The 17,662-nt window shown below is 46.5% G+C and overlaps 1 protein-coding gene across 1 annotated transcript in view; it reads left to right on the forward strand.

Moving 5' to 3' along the window:
* Window positions 1-17,662, forward strand: part of TBC1D15 (TBC1 domain family member 15) — a 244,217-nt gene that overhangs the window by 42,640 nt on the left and 183,915 nt on the right. The window contains exons 2-4 of the mRNA XM_075344894.1: window positions 1,571-1,669; window positions 2,726-2,800; window positions 6,678-6,816. Coding sequence (XP_075201009.1) covers window positions 1,571-1,669; window positions 2,726-2,800; window positions 6,678-6,816 — 313 coding nt within the window. The remainder of the gene's footprint in view (window positions 1-1,570; window positions 1,670-2,725; window positions 2,801-6,677; window positions 6,817-17,662) is intronic.

The following is a 17,662-nucleotide window of genomic DNA, read 5'->3' on the forward strand; positions in this document are numbered from 1 at the left end:
CGGGTTAATTAACCCGATGTGTACAGCAGCTAGGAGAGCAAGGAGCCAGCGCTAAGCAGTGTGCGCGGCTCCCTGCTCTCTGCACATGTAGCTGCATTACACATCGGGTTAATTAACCCGATGTGTACTGTAGCTAGGAGAGCAAGGAGCCAGCGCTCAGTGTGTGCGGCTCCCTGCTCCCTGCACACACAGCTAAGCGGTGTGCGCTGGTAACTAATGTAAACATCGGGTAACCATACCCGATGTTTACCTTAGTTACAAGTCTCCGCAGCTTCCAGACGGCGGCTCCGTGCAAGCACAGCGTCGCTTGCACGTCGCTGCTGGCTGGGGGCTGTTCACTGGTTGCTGGTGAGATCTGCCTGTTTGACAGCTCACCAGCGACCATGTAGCGATGCAGCAGCGATCCTGACCAGGTCAGATCGCTGGTCGGATCGCTGCTGCATCGCTAAGTGTGAAGGTACCCTAAAGGCTGGTTCACACTAAGCGACAACGAGGTCGCTGTGACGTCACCATTTTCTGTGACGTAACAGCGACCTTGTAAGTCGCTGTTATGATCGCTGCTTAGCTGTCAAACACGGCAGCCGAAGCAGCGATCATAACCGCAAGAGCAGGGAGCCGCGCACACTGCTTAGCGCTGGCTCCTTGCTCTCCTAGCTACAGTACACATCGGGTTAATTAACCCGATGTGTACTGCAGCTACATGTGCAGAGAGCCGGAGCCGGCAGCACAGGCAGCGTGAGAGCTGCGGAGGCTGGTAACTAAGGTAAATATCGGGTAACCACATTGGTTACCCGATGTTTACCCTGGTTACAGCTTACCACAGCTGCCAGATGCCGGCTCCTGCTCCCTGCTCGCTTCATTTGTCGCTCTCTCGCTGTCACACACAGCGATGTGTGTGTCACAGTGGGAGAGCGCCTTTGAAGAAAACGAACCAGGGCTGTGTGTAACGAGCAGCGATCTTGCAGCAGGGGCCAGATCGCTGCTCAGTGTCACACACAGCGAGATCGCTAATGAGGTCACTATTGCGTCACTAAAACCGTGCCGTAGCAGCGATTTCGGTAGCGATCTCGCTATGTGTGAAGCACCCCTAAGTTCTGCATACTTCCTGATAAAATTGGTGTCTATTTGCTGTCAGCAAACAGCATTGTGAGTCAGCCTAAAAAGCCTTGGGCGATGATGTCAAAGGAGCTTGCCATGTTACTTGGTAAACCCTGTGCAAACTACAGCAAAGGGAGGCGGTCATAAGAGAAGGGAGCAGGACTGGATACTGGGACAGTGGCGTAACACGCGCGTGCGCTAATATCGAAGTTTCCTGTACTGTATGTACTGTATGTGCGTGTGTGTGTGTGCGTGTGCGCGCCTACACAGGCAGTCGCTCCACCTTCCATAAGTTACCACTGTAGCCCCCAAGCACTCATACCATCCATGTGTCTAATCAGTCCTCTTGTGCAAGCAATCTCTCAAGATTTAGAGATCCAATAACCATGATGTATCCTACGTAAAGATAATTTGTATGTTTTTTTTTTTTTTTTTTTGCTAGCAATTGGAACCTTTTTATTTTACATTGCAGGTGGTGTATGACCAGGAAGGGGTCTTTATCCATTCGTCGTGTGGGAAATTGGAAGACCAAGACAGCCTTATTCCAGGCATCCTGCGGGTATTAGAGAAGGTATTATTTTCTCAGTATAAAGTATATAATTGTTTGTGCTGTGTAATGTCGCTGATTTTAATGAACCTGTTGAGTTGGAATTGCTCCAAATAAATAATGGCATCACTTCAGATGTGTTACTGGCTGAACATACAAGATGGCTGCGGCCACCTTCGATCATTCAATCACCCTTTATTGACGTACGTCGGCATAAGTGCTTTTGTAGGGCCGTAATGTCTTTGCATTTGCTGGAGATAAGTGCACTCATGTATAATGTGTCTCTTTATAGTGCAGGATAAGTGTACTAATAAGTGCATCGTGGAGCTCTCCCTCAGTTTTTTTTTTTTTTTTTGTTTTTTTTTATAACGGACCCAAACCCAACATTGTGTAGGAGCAAAAGTTCCTGTAAGTCTACTTTCACACATCAATTTTTTTTCCATCAGGCACAATCCGGTAGAAAAACTGATGCGACGGATCCGTTGAAAAAACGGATCCATCGCATCAGTTTTTTTCCATCTGTTTCTTTGACGGATCCGTTGTGATACTGAGCATGCTCAGTTTAAAAAAAACGCAATTTGTCGTTTGATTCTGTCATGATGGATGATGCTGGATCCGGCGCCCATATGCTTCCATTATGCAACGTGCCGGATGGCGCAGGATCCGGCGTGGTCCAGTTTTTTGCCGTTGTCAAAAAACGTTCCATGCTGCGTCCTTTCCGGCAGACGGACAAATAAATTTCGCCGGATGCGGCGGACGCCACATGCAATGCAAGGCCATCCGGCACAATCCGGCGCTAATACAAGTCAATGGGGAATAAAATGGATCCGGCGCCGTATCCATTTTATCCGCATTTCGCCGGATTGTGCCTGACTGCAAAAACCGGTAGTGTGAAAGCAGCCTAATAGGACACGTAGCTGCAGAGAGCACTGTGATTTCAGAAATAGTTACCAACATATATAGCATGTCACTTGCAGCATTTATTTCTATATATGACAGAATTGTGCGCGTTGCTCATTTTCATTCTTTCTATGTCTGAATGTAACCGCATATTTTTGTGATCTTTTATTTGACTTAAAGGATAATGAAGTTATTGTAGATTGGAGACCACTTGAAGAAACGTTGGACTCTTCCAATATACTTTGTGCTGTAAAGGTATGTTACTTTTCCCAAAGAGGATCAGTTCAAGGTTTGCAACTGCCAACTTTAGGCCACAGTCCTTAGGAGCGGAAGCCAAGGTGGACCAGTGGTAGCCGTGATCTTGGCAGAGCTGTCACACTTATTAGCACATTTACTAACACATGCACTGATAATTGGCCATTAAATAGTGACCAAAATAAAGGGTGGGTCATCTATGGGGCGAGCTGTCCGCATAATGAGCCACTGATGGCAGACTATATAACTACCCTGCATGCATTCCACCCTATTGGAAATTACACCCATCATATGTTCTCCCCCCGGTTGGAAGTCACATCTATCGTATAGGGCTAACATTTATTGCTAGCCACGCAGAAACTGAAAGTGACGTATGTGTCACTTGGCGCCAGGAACTGCAGATGCTGCGCCTCCCTCCTCATTCGCCGCATGTTATATTTGTCCAAAAATGATATTTGCTATATTAGTTGTATTACGTAACATGAAACACTCTTTAGCTGCACATGGAAACAGTAATATGGAATTTTAAGGCTGCATGCCCCCGATCAGGGTTCACAGCATGTTTCAGCTGTGTCCATAACGCTGCAATATACAGTACAAGCACAGTGGAGGGGTTTCTAGAAGTCCTATGCCCATTAACTGACATGTGGTGCAGCTTTCCGAGCCGCACCATGTCAGTTCTTTACTGTGGAGTCGCGGAAAACACAGCGAGAGACCGCAACTGCCCGGATCGTGGGCACAGCAGCAGTGGTCTCCTGCAGAGGAGTCTCGCGGCCTCACAGGTCAGGACCTGGCTCTTCCATGACACAGCGGTCCTGATCATGTGCACATACCCTTAAAGTGTTAATGATGTAAGTCGTTGACTCTAATTAATTAAAAGATAAGCTGTGACTGATAAAACCCTATTGCTGTGTTGATAAATTGTCCTGGTCTCATCATCAGGTGCCACTCTGTCTTTTGCACATTCTCAAGAAGAGTGTGTAGTCCTACAGTTTGATTGGTTGACAAGTCCTTTTCTCCGCTGATGAATCAAAACAGAGGAAACTCATCGGGAGACATGAAGGGACAGTCTAGGGCCACTCAAGACGTGAGGTCAACTGTGGACCTTCCTAGTCAGGACTGGAATCTCTAGCATCAGCTAGGGTCAGATTAATGAATAGAGCCCTATAGGGCTGTTACTTGAACCATTGAAATCTAGCAACAGGAGCCAAAACCGTTTAATTGCAGGATGCGTGAGATTGTTACATGAATATTGGTTCTCCCATTCTTTGTCTGAAGGATATGTCTGTATTATTAAGATGAGTTTTTACCCTGTAATAGTAAGGTTACTCCTGATAACTAGGGTCCCTGACCACTGTCGCTTTGAATATATATCTTTCTAATGGGTAATCCATTACACTTCAGTAGGGTTTCATTTTCAATGGACTGTTAAGGGCTCATGCACACGTAACTGCTGAATATTCTGCAGCGATTTGACAGCACATGTGCGCTTCAAATCGCTGCAGAAACACTGCGTAATGGATGCCCTTTTTTTTTGTATAAAAAAGTCGATTTCATGCGCTCGGGATGCTGCCCCCACCATAGACCGAGTTGGAGCTGCATCCAAAGCGCACAAATTAATTGACATGCTCATTTTATGAACGCACGGATTTGGGTAAAAATTTTAGCACCCAAATTGCTGCGTTCATAAAAGCATCGTGCGCACGTATCATGCACAATCTTCATAGATTGTACAGGGTACGCAGGACGCATGCATTTACGCTGCAGTGCAATATGCAGCGTAAATGCATGCAATTACGGAACGTGCGCACGAGCCCTAACAGTGAGACGTACCACTGTCTGCTTCAATTCAATGCAAAATTCTGTTGTATATTTTGTGTGTATTCGCTTGAGTCATTTATAAATGGGTGACATATTTTAATATCACTTGTGTGCTTTTGATTGCTTTTATGAATATGTCTAGGGTACTATGCTGAAAGACATTATACACTGCACCCAAGTATTGCAGTGTATAATATGAGGGATTGAGCTAAATGAAAGTCAAGTCCTTTAGAGGGACAAAGTAACAAAATGACTTTAAAAAATGCTAAATATATAAAAAAGGAGAAGTATAAAACCCACAAAACTATTTCTCTCCTGTTGAAAACTGCTTTCTAGAAATGCTTCTATAACCCACATGGTGAGCGCAATAAAAGTAAATACATAATTTTGTTTTATGTTGCTATTTTAATTATGTTTTGAAATATAGTAGAAACTATATTAGAATTTAGTCAGTTAATTATCAACAGGTAGCATTATTGTTGTGAAGCTGATATATATGATGTAGGTTGATATGTATATAACAGAAGAAAGATGCTAAATTGGCACAGTTACTCCAACAGAATGCAGCATCAGTCCAGAGGTAGGGTAAAACATGCTATTTTAGTCATACAGAGTGTTAAGGCTGTTATTCAGGGCTTTTTCATTGCTGCTAGGTTATCACTGTCTGATCTGTTGGGGTGCAACACCCAGCACCAGCTGCCAACCAGCTGTTCCTGATGCAGCTGTTGGATGGAACAACTTCATTATGGAGCTGCGCAGCTCCATCAAATGTATAGTGATTACGGTTGAGTTATACATATCTTCCCCCACTCAAATCAATAGGGGCAATATCTGGCCGCAAGCACTACCCCGTCAAATGAGCTGTGCTGTGTAGCTCTGTAACTGAGCAGTTCCGGCTGACAGCGGCAGCACCTGGAACATCTGATTGGCAGGGTACTGAGTGTTGCACCCAAACCGATCACACAGTGATAACCTAGTCTAAGCATAGGCTATTGATTTTAAAGGGAAAACAAACGTTCTTAACCTGCAGATTAATTGAGCCTGCCCGGTGCTTGTATATACAGCCCGCTGCCAGGAGGAAATTAACTTTTATTCTTCCCGACAGCGTTCGTCTTCCAGTCATACGGATGTCCCTGGCCACGGTTCAGTCACCACTCAGGTGTCCATCAGTATCAGGGGTTTGGTTTCACCCGACGCTCAATATACACTTAGACCCGTTTCACACATCCAGCATTTCGCCGGATCCGGCACGCATGCAGTACAGTATATTCATTTACAGTGGAAGCGCGACACCATGCGGTTGTGTGCTTCATGCACAACCGCATTTGTCCAGATGGTGTCGAACTTCCACTGCAAATGAATGTACTGTACTGCATGCGTGCCGGATCCAGCCTCCGGCGAAATACCGGATGTGTGAAACAGGCCCTAGCGGTGACTGAAGCCTCGCCGGTGCCACCACTATGCTTGCAATACTGGTGGGGTTTTGTTTTTCTTTGTTTTAGGGCTTGGCGAATAATGAGATTAAATTGATTAATTTGCCATTTCAATAATGTGTGATTTAGTATTTTCATCAGAATGAAGTTGATTTTAGCTTTTCTCTAGCAAGTGGGGCTCATATTGGGCAAAAGGTGAGGCAGCAGTAGTGCATGCAGCATGAAGTGGAGGTGGCAGAGTTCAGGGGGCTGTCGAGGCAGTGGTGCAGTGATATCATGAGGGCAAACATTATCAATAATCACCTGGTGTACCATAAAATAAAATTTAAAAAACTCAGCACTCTCCTCCCAAACTGGCGCAGTGGCCACTTTCTGGTGCAGATTATAGGTAGTCCGTTGGGCCATTGTTGACCATGCCTATGCACTAAGTAACACCCAACGTTAAGAAAACCTTCTTTAAATCAAGATTTAAAAAAAAAAAAAAAAAAATAAAAATAAATAATTGAGGAAAGAAGAAAATAAATCACCCGTCCCTTTTAATTCTTGTATCTTTGCTAAACTATTTTTTGTGGGTTTTTTTTTTGTTTTTTTTTTTCCTTTTCTTTTTTTTTTTTGTTTCCCAGGATTCAAGTTCAGTAGTACAGTGGAATCAGTCTCCAAAGGAACGAAATATTGGAGGTGTCGAACATCAGAACAGCTATGAAGCAGACTGGGATATGGTCAACACTGTGTCTTTCAAGAAGAAGCAATTTACAAACGGAGGTCTGTGTCTACATCCACATTGCATACATTACAGGGACAGTCCCGTTTACTCAAATTTACATTTGGACTTTTTATATTGGAAAGTATTTTGGAAATCAGTGGCTCGCAATGGGTTTTATGAGTAATGTATCTAATCATTAAGAGGGAAGGGTCCTCTTTCCTAGTCATGTGATAATCCTCATGGCCCATTACGTAGTGGTCAATAGGAACAAGCCGTCACATGATCAGGACCAATTCGTATCCTATGGATAATAAAGAATCTTCCGTCAGCTAGAAGAGAGCTTTAATGGGTTATTTTCATCTTATTAAATTTTTATAAAATTGCAAAATACTTGTAAAACATACTACTTTACAATCTACTAATTACTGTTCCCAAGAGCAGAGGGCTTTGAAATGTGTGTGTTACTCATTGTTAAGGTTACTTCCCACCTCTGCATTATATAAGAGGTGACTGGTTTCCTAGGCAAGGTGCGTGCGCTTACAAGCTGTATGTCATAATGCTTGCAAGTGCCACTCTAAAGCTGCCTCCACTAACGGTATCTGAGCGCTTGCCGTTTGGCCCAGTGGCTCGGCTATGCTACATGTCCAATCTGTCAATAATTAGCAGTGCGCTGCCTCTCCACAAGCAGAAAGTCGGCAGGCAGGGGAGCATCGCTGTCCTGAAGATATGAACTTAAGACAACCCATTGAAAGAATTCATACTTGAGGTATATTGGAAAATAGCAAAGATTTCCACATTACAGCTAAATAAGCTTTATCTAATGCAAGCCCCATCTCTTATATTTTTTTTAATTCCACATTTTTGTTGTAAACTTTTGAAGTTTAACAACAAAACAGCACAAAAAAACCCCAATCTCTTCCCTCTCTTAAAAACATGTTCATTTAGGCAAATATTTTAGAAGAATAATTATCCTAGCAAATCTAGATCCTCTATCCGAAAAAGTAGGAAAACGGCGTGTCCGTATCATATACTGTACTTACTCTTTTGTTACTATTTATCTCAGTCCTCAACATATAATGAAAAGAAAAAAAAGTAAAAAAAACGATTGTTTATTCTGTAAACCAAAAAAAATCTAACTATGCAAGAAAAAATTGCCCCCAATAAAATAATTTTTATTGCTCACAATTAAAATAAAATATCACATTAGTTCCTGGAATATACAAATAATGTCAGGGGGAATGAATTTGGCTATCCACTATTATACCAGGCAAACTACAGGACAGGACAGGATAGGTCAGGATACAGAGCAAAGAAGGACCTGAAGCTTCCCTCAGAAATGCCCTACCTGACTGCGGAGGTTGGCACCCTAGATAAAGCATGCAAGATTTGCCATCCCCGCTCACCATATCTAACGCTAGAGACCCTGGGGAGGCCTGTACTCAAGGAAATCACCTCTAGTCTAGATGAATTTGGGAGGGTAAAAAGACAGAATATCAATAAATATGGACAGAGTGCATAGCCACTTTATTACCATATGTGGTTTCTTCTTGTGGCCCTTTTGGTGTTTAAGCTATGCACCTCTTAGGGTTTTAATTTTTTAATTAACCTCTAACCCTGCTGAAATGGTGGCATTTAAACACTTGCAGCACTGAATATGTGTGGTTCATGTATCACATCTACATTTAATTACATAGTTTAATAGGTTGAAAAAAGACCTAGGTCCGTCTAGTTCAACCTTCCTCCACCAATTCTACATTTTGTCACTAAATCATCTATAACCGACAATGTTGTGTGTACTGAGGAAATCATCCAGCCCTTTTTTAAAAGCTGTTATAGTATCTGCCATTACTACCTTTTGTGGTAGTGCATTCCACAGTCTGACTGCTCTAACTGTAAAGAACCCTTTCCAATTTAGTTGCCGGATAGTTACATAGGTTGAAAAAAGACTGAAAAAAGACGGGTCCATCTAGTCCATTATGTATGACCTATTTTATGATAGTGACTTTAGATTTATTGATATTCTGTCTTTTACCCTCCCAAATTTATCTAGACTAGTGGTGATTTCCTCCAGTACAGGGCTACTTAAGGTCTATAGGGTTAGATGACGGTGAACACGGGTGCCAAATCTTGCATGCTTTTTATCTAGGGTGGCAAATTCCCTCGTCGGGTAAAGCATTTCTGAGGGAAAGTATTAGATTCTCCTTTGCCCTGTATCCTGACCTTTCCAGTCCTGTAGTTTGCCTGGTGTAATAGTTTAATAATTCACTCAGGCCAATATTATTTGTATTATCCAGGGACTAGTGTGATCATTTTTATTGATCATAATTAAAATAAAATATCTTTTTTTATTGGTGGGATTTTTTTTATATTTTTTGATTTTGGTCATATTCCTCACCTCTTTATTATACAACTAGCTGTAGTGCCCGGGCGTTGCCCGGGGTAGTAACTGTCTCTGTGTCTGTCTCTTTCCCCGTCTGTCTTGTCTCTTTCTGCCTCTTTGACTCTGTCTCCCCTCCGACATCTAATTACCTCACACATTCTTATACTAACAATTTATTTTGTTCCTATAGCAACCAATTACAGCTCCTATTAATAACCTAATAGCTCGCAGCTCCATTGACTTAAATGGAGACAGTTTTTTTGGAAAGTAACTGTAAAGCGCAGGGTTTAATTTTCCCGTCAAAACATAGTCTTATGATGTTACCTGAGTCACATGGGATGTCTATGCAAAATGTCGTGATTGTAAATGCGACGGTGCGGATTCCTTTAGCGCGCACACACACCCACACACCACACACTCTGAAGCTCATTAGTTCTCCAGGGGGTAAACCCGGAGTATCTAGCCATGGGACCAAGGTGATTCCTTCTTGTTGATAGCTCCCCCTTTCCCATATACGCCTTTTTTGTTTTGATTTAATAGCCAAATTCTTATATATGAACTCTTGAGTCATGGGGCTTTTTCCATTGATGCACATAAGTTTGTAGGCCGTACCTTGGTTTCATAATGATAAGTAATAGTAATCTTTATATAGCGCCAACATATTCTGCAGCACTTTACAATTCCGAGTTTCATATACAATCAGTCATAAGTAACAGTTATAGAAAATACAATAAAGCAAAAATAATGACGACCCTGCTCATAGGAGCTTACATTCTACTTGGAGGTGGGGGTAACACAAAGTACAGGTGCTTATTTACAATGATGGTCCAGCCATCTTGAAGAAATGTGGAATAGATAAAAATCTGCATGAGCCAGTCAGCAGCCAATATTTGTAGTGCTTTTGGGTGCAGTGGAGTTCGGAGAATTATGTTCAGAGAAATAGTGAATGGGCTGTTTATGAAAGGACTTCAATTAGGGACCGTGATGGGCCACTCTAAAAAGATTGTGTTTTTAGGGAATGTCTAAAACTTTAGAAGTTGTGCTTAGTCCTAAGTTCTTGGGATAGAGTATTCCAGAGACTTGGTGCAGCTCGGGAGACATCTTGGAGCTAGGAGTGGAAGATTTGGATTAATGCGGATGTTAGTTGAAAGTCACTTGAGGAGTGTAAAGAACCGGTAGAGTGATAGACAGAGATGAGGGTGGAGATGTAGGGGTTCCGCATTGTGGAGCGCTTTGTGGGTGAGAACAAGCAATTTAAATTGGATCCTGTAAGGTAGGGGCAGGCAGTGCAATGACTGGCGCAGAGCGTAATTATCCGAGTAAAGACTGGCCAGGTAGGTGACCCTGGCTGCTACATTAAGGATTTTCTGCAGAGAAGAAAGTCTAGTTAGGGGGAGGCCAAGTAATAGACAATTACAGTAGTCAAGGTGGGAGTGGATCAGGATGGGTTTTTGTTGTTTCCATGGTGAGAAAGGGTCGGATTCTTTTTTTAAATTCTTTATTTTAAAGCAAACTTGTAACAAGACAAAGCATCCCCTGCTCCCCACGGAGCAGCAGATATTATTACAGATATGACGATAGTATGTGTTCAAATAATCAACAAACATGAACAGATCCCATCCCCACTTCTGCTCGAGTCTGGCCCATTTTACACCTTTTATAAGCCGACCCAACTTAAAGAGGGTAGAGAAAAGAGCAGAGAAAGAGAGCACAGTATAGAGAAGATTTAAAGCAGTCAGAAAGGGAGAAATAGAGAGGAAGTAGTGGGGAGAGAAAGTAGGAGGGGGGCAGGGGGTGGTGGAGGAGAGGGGGAGGGGGGAAAAAAAATATAAGGGGGGGAGGTAGAGGTTTCTCCCAGGGGGTTACGAGTCCTGTGAAGCAGAGAACAGGCCAGCGTACTCTGCCGAATATGTGAACTCCAACCATACAAACCATGTCCTATAAAAGTCTTCCTGACGGTCATTAAGAGAGGACGTCAGGTCCTCTATATGCATCAGGTCGTTAATCCTTGATACCCACTGTGCCAGCGTTGGGGGGGGGTAGCAGACTTCCAGCCGAGCGGAATGCAAGACCTGGCGGCCATGACCAAGAATCTTAGCAATGATCGCCTATATTTAGAGACCGGGAGTTCGGACAACTGTAAAATAAACAGCTCCGGACTCAGTGTCTCAGTTGTGCCGGTCACCCGTCTGATTACCTCCCCCACCTCCGACCAAAACCGCTGCAGAGAAGGACAGGACCAGAAAATGTGCGCAAAATCACCCTCCCCCAAGCCGCACCTCCAGCAGGCAGGGTTAACTGAGGGAAACATTCTATGGAGTCTGGTCGGAACCCTGTACCACCTAGCCAGCAGTTTGTAATTAGCTTCCAACAGCCTGGAACTGATCGAGGTTTTATGTGCCAGCTGAAGAATGCCGTTTCTCTGTGAGTCAGTTAAAACAATCCCCAGGTCCCTCTCCCACTGTAGTAAGTAGGCCGGGGGGGGAAATCTCCCGGATCTGTTAGCATATTGTATGTCAGGGAGAGTGAGTGTCGTAGGACACCCTCTCCCAAACACATCTTTTCGAATCCTGTAGGAGGTCCGGCGTACTGAGTGAAACGAGGAAGGGAGTACATAAAGTGCCTTAACTGCATAGCCCTCCATCCCCCCAAGGGACTCGGAGGCAAGAGGTCCCGGATAGCCGCTAGAGATGGCCAATCCCCCTCTCTACCCAAATGGCACGCTCTGAATCTGCCCCCCTGAACCCAGTCCCTAAAGACAGGGTCCGAGAGGCCAGGACGGAAATCCGGATCACCTAGTATGGGTGACATGGGGGAAGGCACTGGCAAGAGGAGACGTCGCTTCTCGAACAGCATTCCAGAGTGGCGCCAATAGTGGGATGGGATCTCAAAGTAGTCGGAGAAAAATTCAAAAGCCAGGGGGTGGCCGGGAGATGTATCTCTGAAAAGCTCTGTTCTAGGGACACCCATGGCTTTGTTCCGGAATGACGGCACCAGTCCAGCACCCTAACCATATGTGTGGCCAAATAGTATTTTTGAAGGTCTGGAATACCCAGGCCTCCCCTGCTCTTAGGTCTGCACAAGAGAGAACGGGAGAGTCTCGCAGGTTTGTTAGCCCAGATAAATTTGGTGTGTAATGTGGCCAGTTCCTTGAAGAAAGAGCTAGGAATCCTAATCGGCAGGGACTGAAAGAGATATAAGAGTCGTGGTAAGATATTCATCTTCAATATTGCACATCTCCCAAACCAGGTAAAGAAGCCCTTCCCCCAGTTAGCGCAATCTGTTTTAATGGATTGCAGAAGAGGGAGATAATTCAGCTTATATATTTGGCTGGTGTCCGCAGCCAACTGAACGCCCAAATACTTCAAAGACTGACTAGCCCACCTAAACACGAACGCTGATTGTAGTGATGTTACTTGATCCGGGGGGAGAGATACATTTAGGGCCTCCGATTTTGACATGTTAATTCTGAAGTTAGATAGAGAGGAATATGTTTCCAGCTCTCTCAGTAGATTAGGGAGGGAAACCCGAGGGTTGGTGATAAAAAAGAGTAAGTCATCCGCGTATGCCGCAATTTTATAAGTGGAGCCAGATACTTTGGGGCCCGATATGTTAATGTTGCCTCTAATTCGACTGAGCAGAGGTTCCAGAGCCAAGATAAAGATCAGGGGTGAGAGAGGGCAGCCCTGTCTTGTTCCATTGCGAATGGGGAATCTCTCTGAGAGGAGACCGTTCACCCTGACTGCTGCCGAAGGGTTGCTATACAAGGAGCAAATCCAGCCAAGCATCATTCTCCCCATCCCCACTGTCCGCAGAACCTCCTCCATGAATATCCAGTTAACTCTGTCGAACGCTTTTTCTGCGTCGGTCGACAGGAGCATCAAGGGCAGCCCTTCAGATTTTGCCTTATGGATTAAGTTCAGGGCCTTAGTCGTGTTGTCCCTTGCTTCCCTACCCGTCATGAACCCAGACTGGTCCGGGTGAACGATTCCCCCCCCCCCAGCAGTGGAGAGAGTCTATCCGATAATATCCTAGTGAAGAGCTTCAAGTCTGTGTTGAGGAGAGAAATGGGTCGGTAACTAGGACACGAGGTGGGGTCTTTACCCTCTTTAGGGATGACTACTATATTAGCGGCTAGGGCGTCCCTCGGCAAGGGGGCTGTTTCGGAGTGTGGAATGTGGTTGAATGCTGAGCGAAATGGAGAGGACAGAATGGATCCCAGCTTTTTGTAATAGAGCAGAGGGAAACCATCCGGGCCGGGGGCCTTACCAGTGGGAGATTTTTTTTAATTGCGGCACGGTACTCCTCCTCCGAGATGGGCCTTTCAAGATTGGCCGCAGCCTCAGGTTTGAGGTGTCTCAAGCCTGAGTCCAAGATGTACTTCTGAATACGGTTACACAGTTCCGTCCTGGCCCTCTCAGATTGCCCCTCATCTATTGAATAGAGTGTGGAATAGAAGTCTTTAAAAGTGGAGGCAATGTCTTTCGGCAGTGTAGCCCACCTGTCTCCCGAGATGTGTACTTTAGAGACGTAGCCTCTCGCTCTCTGAGTCCTCAGGGCTCTAGCCAGGGCCCTGCCACTCTTATTGCCAAATTCGTAGAAGTGCCGTCTACACTTAGCCAGCGCTCCCTTAGCTTTATAATATAACAGAGACCGAAGCTCCTCCCTCTTCCTGACCAAGTTGGCCCCCACGTCCCCTCCCAAGGACCCCTTGTGTATTGCCTCCAGCTCTCTTATATCCGCCAGAAGAGAAGTGACCTTAGCTTCCCTTTCCCTCTTCAAACGAGCCCCGTGTTTGATGAACAATCCCCTCACAACACATTTGTGCGCCTCCCAAACGATGTTGGGGGACACCTCCCCCCCCCCCGCTACAGTTGAAATATTCCTTCAGGGCCTCACTTATTTCCTGCATTGTCACCGGTTCGTTGAGTAACGAGGTATTCAGGTGCCACTGACTCTGCCTCCCGATGGGGCAGCCGAGGGATAGAGTTATTGTGATCAGGGCGTAATCAGAGAAAGATATGCACTCGATTGAGGAAGCCACCAGAGAATGTAGATCCCCATGTTTAAGGAAAAAGAGGTCCAATCTGGAATAGCAGTCATGCACTGCAGAGTAAAATGAGAAGTCTTTGTCTGATGGGTGCATCAATCGCCAAGTGTCTATCAGTTGATGGTCGTGTAATCCCCGTCTCAATCGGCGCAGTGCCCTGTGTGGCAAACTGGACACCCCTTTAGAGCTATCCCTCGGCGGCTCCAACACCACATTAAAGTCCCCTCCAAGAACCAGAGTGCCCTCAGAGAATTCTTCTATCTGCTCAAGGTAACGCAACAATGTGGGGCATTGACCCGAGTTTGGCAAGTAGACCGCCACGAAGGTGAAAGTCTGAGTTGCAATGCGTCCCTTGAGCATCAGAAGCCTGCCCTGATCATCCGACCGAGAGTCCAACAATTCCCATGGGAGCGTGCTGGACAATAAGATGCTCGTGCCCCTAGATCTAGAGTCAGGGGAGGGTGAGTGATGCCCTACAGGGTACCTTCTGTCGGCCAATCTGTATGGTTTTGCTTCACAGTAGTGTGTTTCCTGGAGGAAGGCGACCTGAATTCGGTTTTTCCATAGTAGGTTCAGAAGAATAGACCGTTTCTCCGGGCTGTGCAGCCCCTTAACATTCAGTGAGCTCACCCGTAGCTCGGCCTGTCTCTGCTTCGTCATATTCCACCACCGAACCCTGAGGGGACAAACAACCAAACTAAAAACAAAAACAAAAGAAAAAAAAAAGGGGGAGGAGAAGGGGGGGTGAAAGCGGGAAAGTGGAAGGGGAGGGTGGAGAGAGTATTGACAAGCAGGGGTAGAGCAAAGACCCTTTAGCGGGAGGGAAAGAAGAAAGAAAGAGGTGTAGAAGAGAAAGCAGAAAAATGGAAAAGCAGCTGCTCTGCCGCTCGCAGTACCAGTGACCAGCCCAGAAACTGCTTTGGGATAGAAAGGGACAAGAACTGACACGCGGCCAGAGCGCTAACCCGCGCCCCACTTATTCATACTAAATGACCTGGACCCCAAACTACCGGGGAGGGTCTGTCGTTTAACCTCCCGCGAATCCCCCCCCACCCAGAACGGGCATACGAGCCCCTCCCCCCCCCGCCCACCTCCCCAAACGACCAAACGCCGAATGAGTAACGTTTCCATTTAACTTAAGTCCATGCGCCGTGTCCAATTGGGCTGGCCTTGCGGCCAGGACTCTTCCCGCAGGGACGAGGAGGCCTGAGAGCGCCTCCAGGCAACCCTCATCCAAACTCCTCTCCCGACCGCCCAGCCTCCTCTTTGGTCGCACCTCCGACCTATCAGCTCCCGATAGATGCCATGCCCCTCAAAGTTCACCACTTTGGGAAGAATGGATGCCCTCCTTCGTCCTTCGTTGCCCTGTTGGGGCCTGCGGTTCCCACTCCATCCAGTCCGGGATAGAGCAGTCTGGTATTCCCAGAAAAGCATATAGATTCGAAAGCTCCGAGTGCCTCCTCAATGGGAACACTGAGTCCCCCTTGCGGACTATCAAGTGAAAGGGGTGGCCCCATCTGTACGAGGCACTTGCCTCCTTGATTTTGAGCAGAAGAGGATGAAGCAGCCATCTCATGTATAGTGTGCGGCTGGAGACATCCGGGAATAACTTCACCACCGCCCCATCCACTTCTACAGAGCCATGTGACCAGGCTCCCTGTAGGATCCTCTCTCTGTCCCCATAGTAATGCAAGCGACATAATACGTCTCTGGGGAAGGAAGCAGATCTGGAACCAGGCCTTGCGACCCTATGTATTCTGTCAAAGAGATAGGGGGCCTCTGGGGGGCGATCAGTGACTTGATTGAATATGGATAAGACCTTAGTGCGCAGGAGATCCTGGGGCCATTCCTCCGGTATACCCTTCAGTCTGATGTTATTTCTCCTGCCCCTGTTCTCTTGATCATCCAGTAGTAAAGCAAGCTCCCTGATACGGGCATTAGAGGTCTCACAATCTCGTTCAATCCTCTCCATTCTATTCTCCAGGGACTCCTGTGCATGTTCTGTAGCCTCAATTCTATCTTCTAGCACTACCATTTCCTCTCTCAGGATAGCCAGCACCATCTGCTGGGAGGATTCTATTCTGGCCACCACATCCTTCAAATCTTTTTTGCTGGGGAGGGCCAAGATGAGCTCTCTCAGAGCATGTAGGTCCTCCTGAGGGGGGCCGGGGGGCCGGGTACTTGCCATCATGGGGGAATACGTATGCCCTAGAGGAGGAGGGGTCCCCGGTGTGCAGAGAATCGCGGGGACTCCCAATTCAGGCGATTCCCCCGGCTGCCGGGCCCTTCTCCGCACCCCCACCAGCAACATGCTGTGAAGCCGGGCTAGCAGTTACCCCCCCCCCATCTCCTCCATGACCCCGTACCTAGGTTCACCACCTCTGGTCCCCCCGCAGAGCTGTTCGCCCGTTTCTCCCCTTCACTGGGCTCCCGCGCTGTTGCAGAGGCTGTGGGCGAGCGTCGGGTCGCGCCTGGGGATTCCCCGGCTGGGGAGCGCTGCTGAGACGCCGGCGCCATCTTATCCTGGGCCGCCGGCGGGGGCTCCCGGCCCGGCACCGCCAGGAATCTGGAGAGGCTCCCCTGGGGTCTCTGGCTCGTCGCGGGGGGAGCGGGAGCACCGCCCGGTGTTTTCTTTGGGGGCATCCTGGGTGTGGAGGGGTCCGCAGGTAGCAGTTTTCTGAAGCTGTGGGCGCGGGAGCTCTGGAGGTAAGCTTCCTCACGCCGCCATGTCCAGGACACGCCCCAAGGGGGTCGGATTCTTGAGATGTTGTTGCTTGCACCTGAAGAGCAAGAGCGGGCAAGAGATTGTATATAGACGTGAAGGAAAGATTAGTGTCAAACATAACACTCAGACAGTGAGCCTGCTGCATAGGCTTAATCGTGGTTCCGCACACAGAGAGGGATATGTCAGATTTAAGGAGATAAGCAGACAGCAGGAGCAGAAGAGGTTCAGTTTTGGAAAGGTTGAGTTTCAGATACAGAGCGAACCAGACGTTGAAGACTGCGAACAGACGAGGATGAGGTCAGGGGTTTAAATGTATAGTTGTGTGTCATCAGACTAAAGATAATACTGGAAGCCAAATTCAGATCTGTCGAATTGGGGCCACTTAGTGAGAGAAGAGGGCCAAGGACTGAACCCCAATAGTGAGAGGAAGAAGAGAAGTGGAGCCAGCAAATGATACACTGAAAGAGCAGTCAGAAAGATAAGAAGAGAACCAGGAGAGAGTAATGTCCTTAAGGCTATGTGCGCACTAGAGCTTTTTACCTGCGGATTTACCCGCGGATTTGCCCCGGAAATTTCTTGAGAAATGTCTGCAATCTTTGTGCAGACATTTCCCATGAAATTCAATGAGAAAAAAAAATAGTTGTGCGCACTGTGCGGATTTTTCTCAAGAAAATTTCTTGAGAAAATTTTCTCGAGAAACTTTCTTGAGAAAATCTGCATGTCCATTAATTTCCGCAGGTACCTGCGGTA

The sequence above is a fragment of the Anomaloglossus baeobatrachus genome, chromosome 4 (genome assembly GCF_048569485.1).
Source record: "Anomaloglossus baeobatrachus isolate aAnoBae1 chromosome 4, aAnoBae1.hap1, whole genome shotgun sequence".
Lineage (NCBI taxonomy): Eukaryota > Metazoa > Chordata > Amphibia > Anura > Aromobatidae > Anomaloglossus > Anomaloglossus baeobatrachus.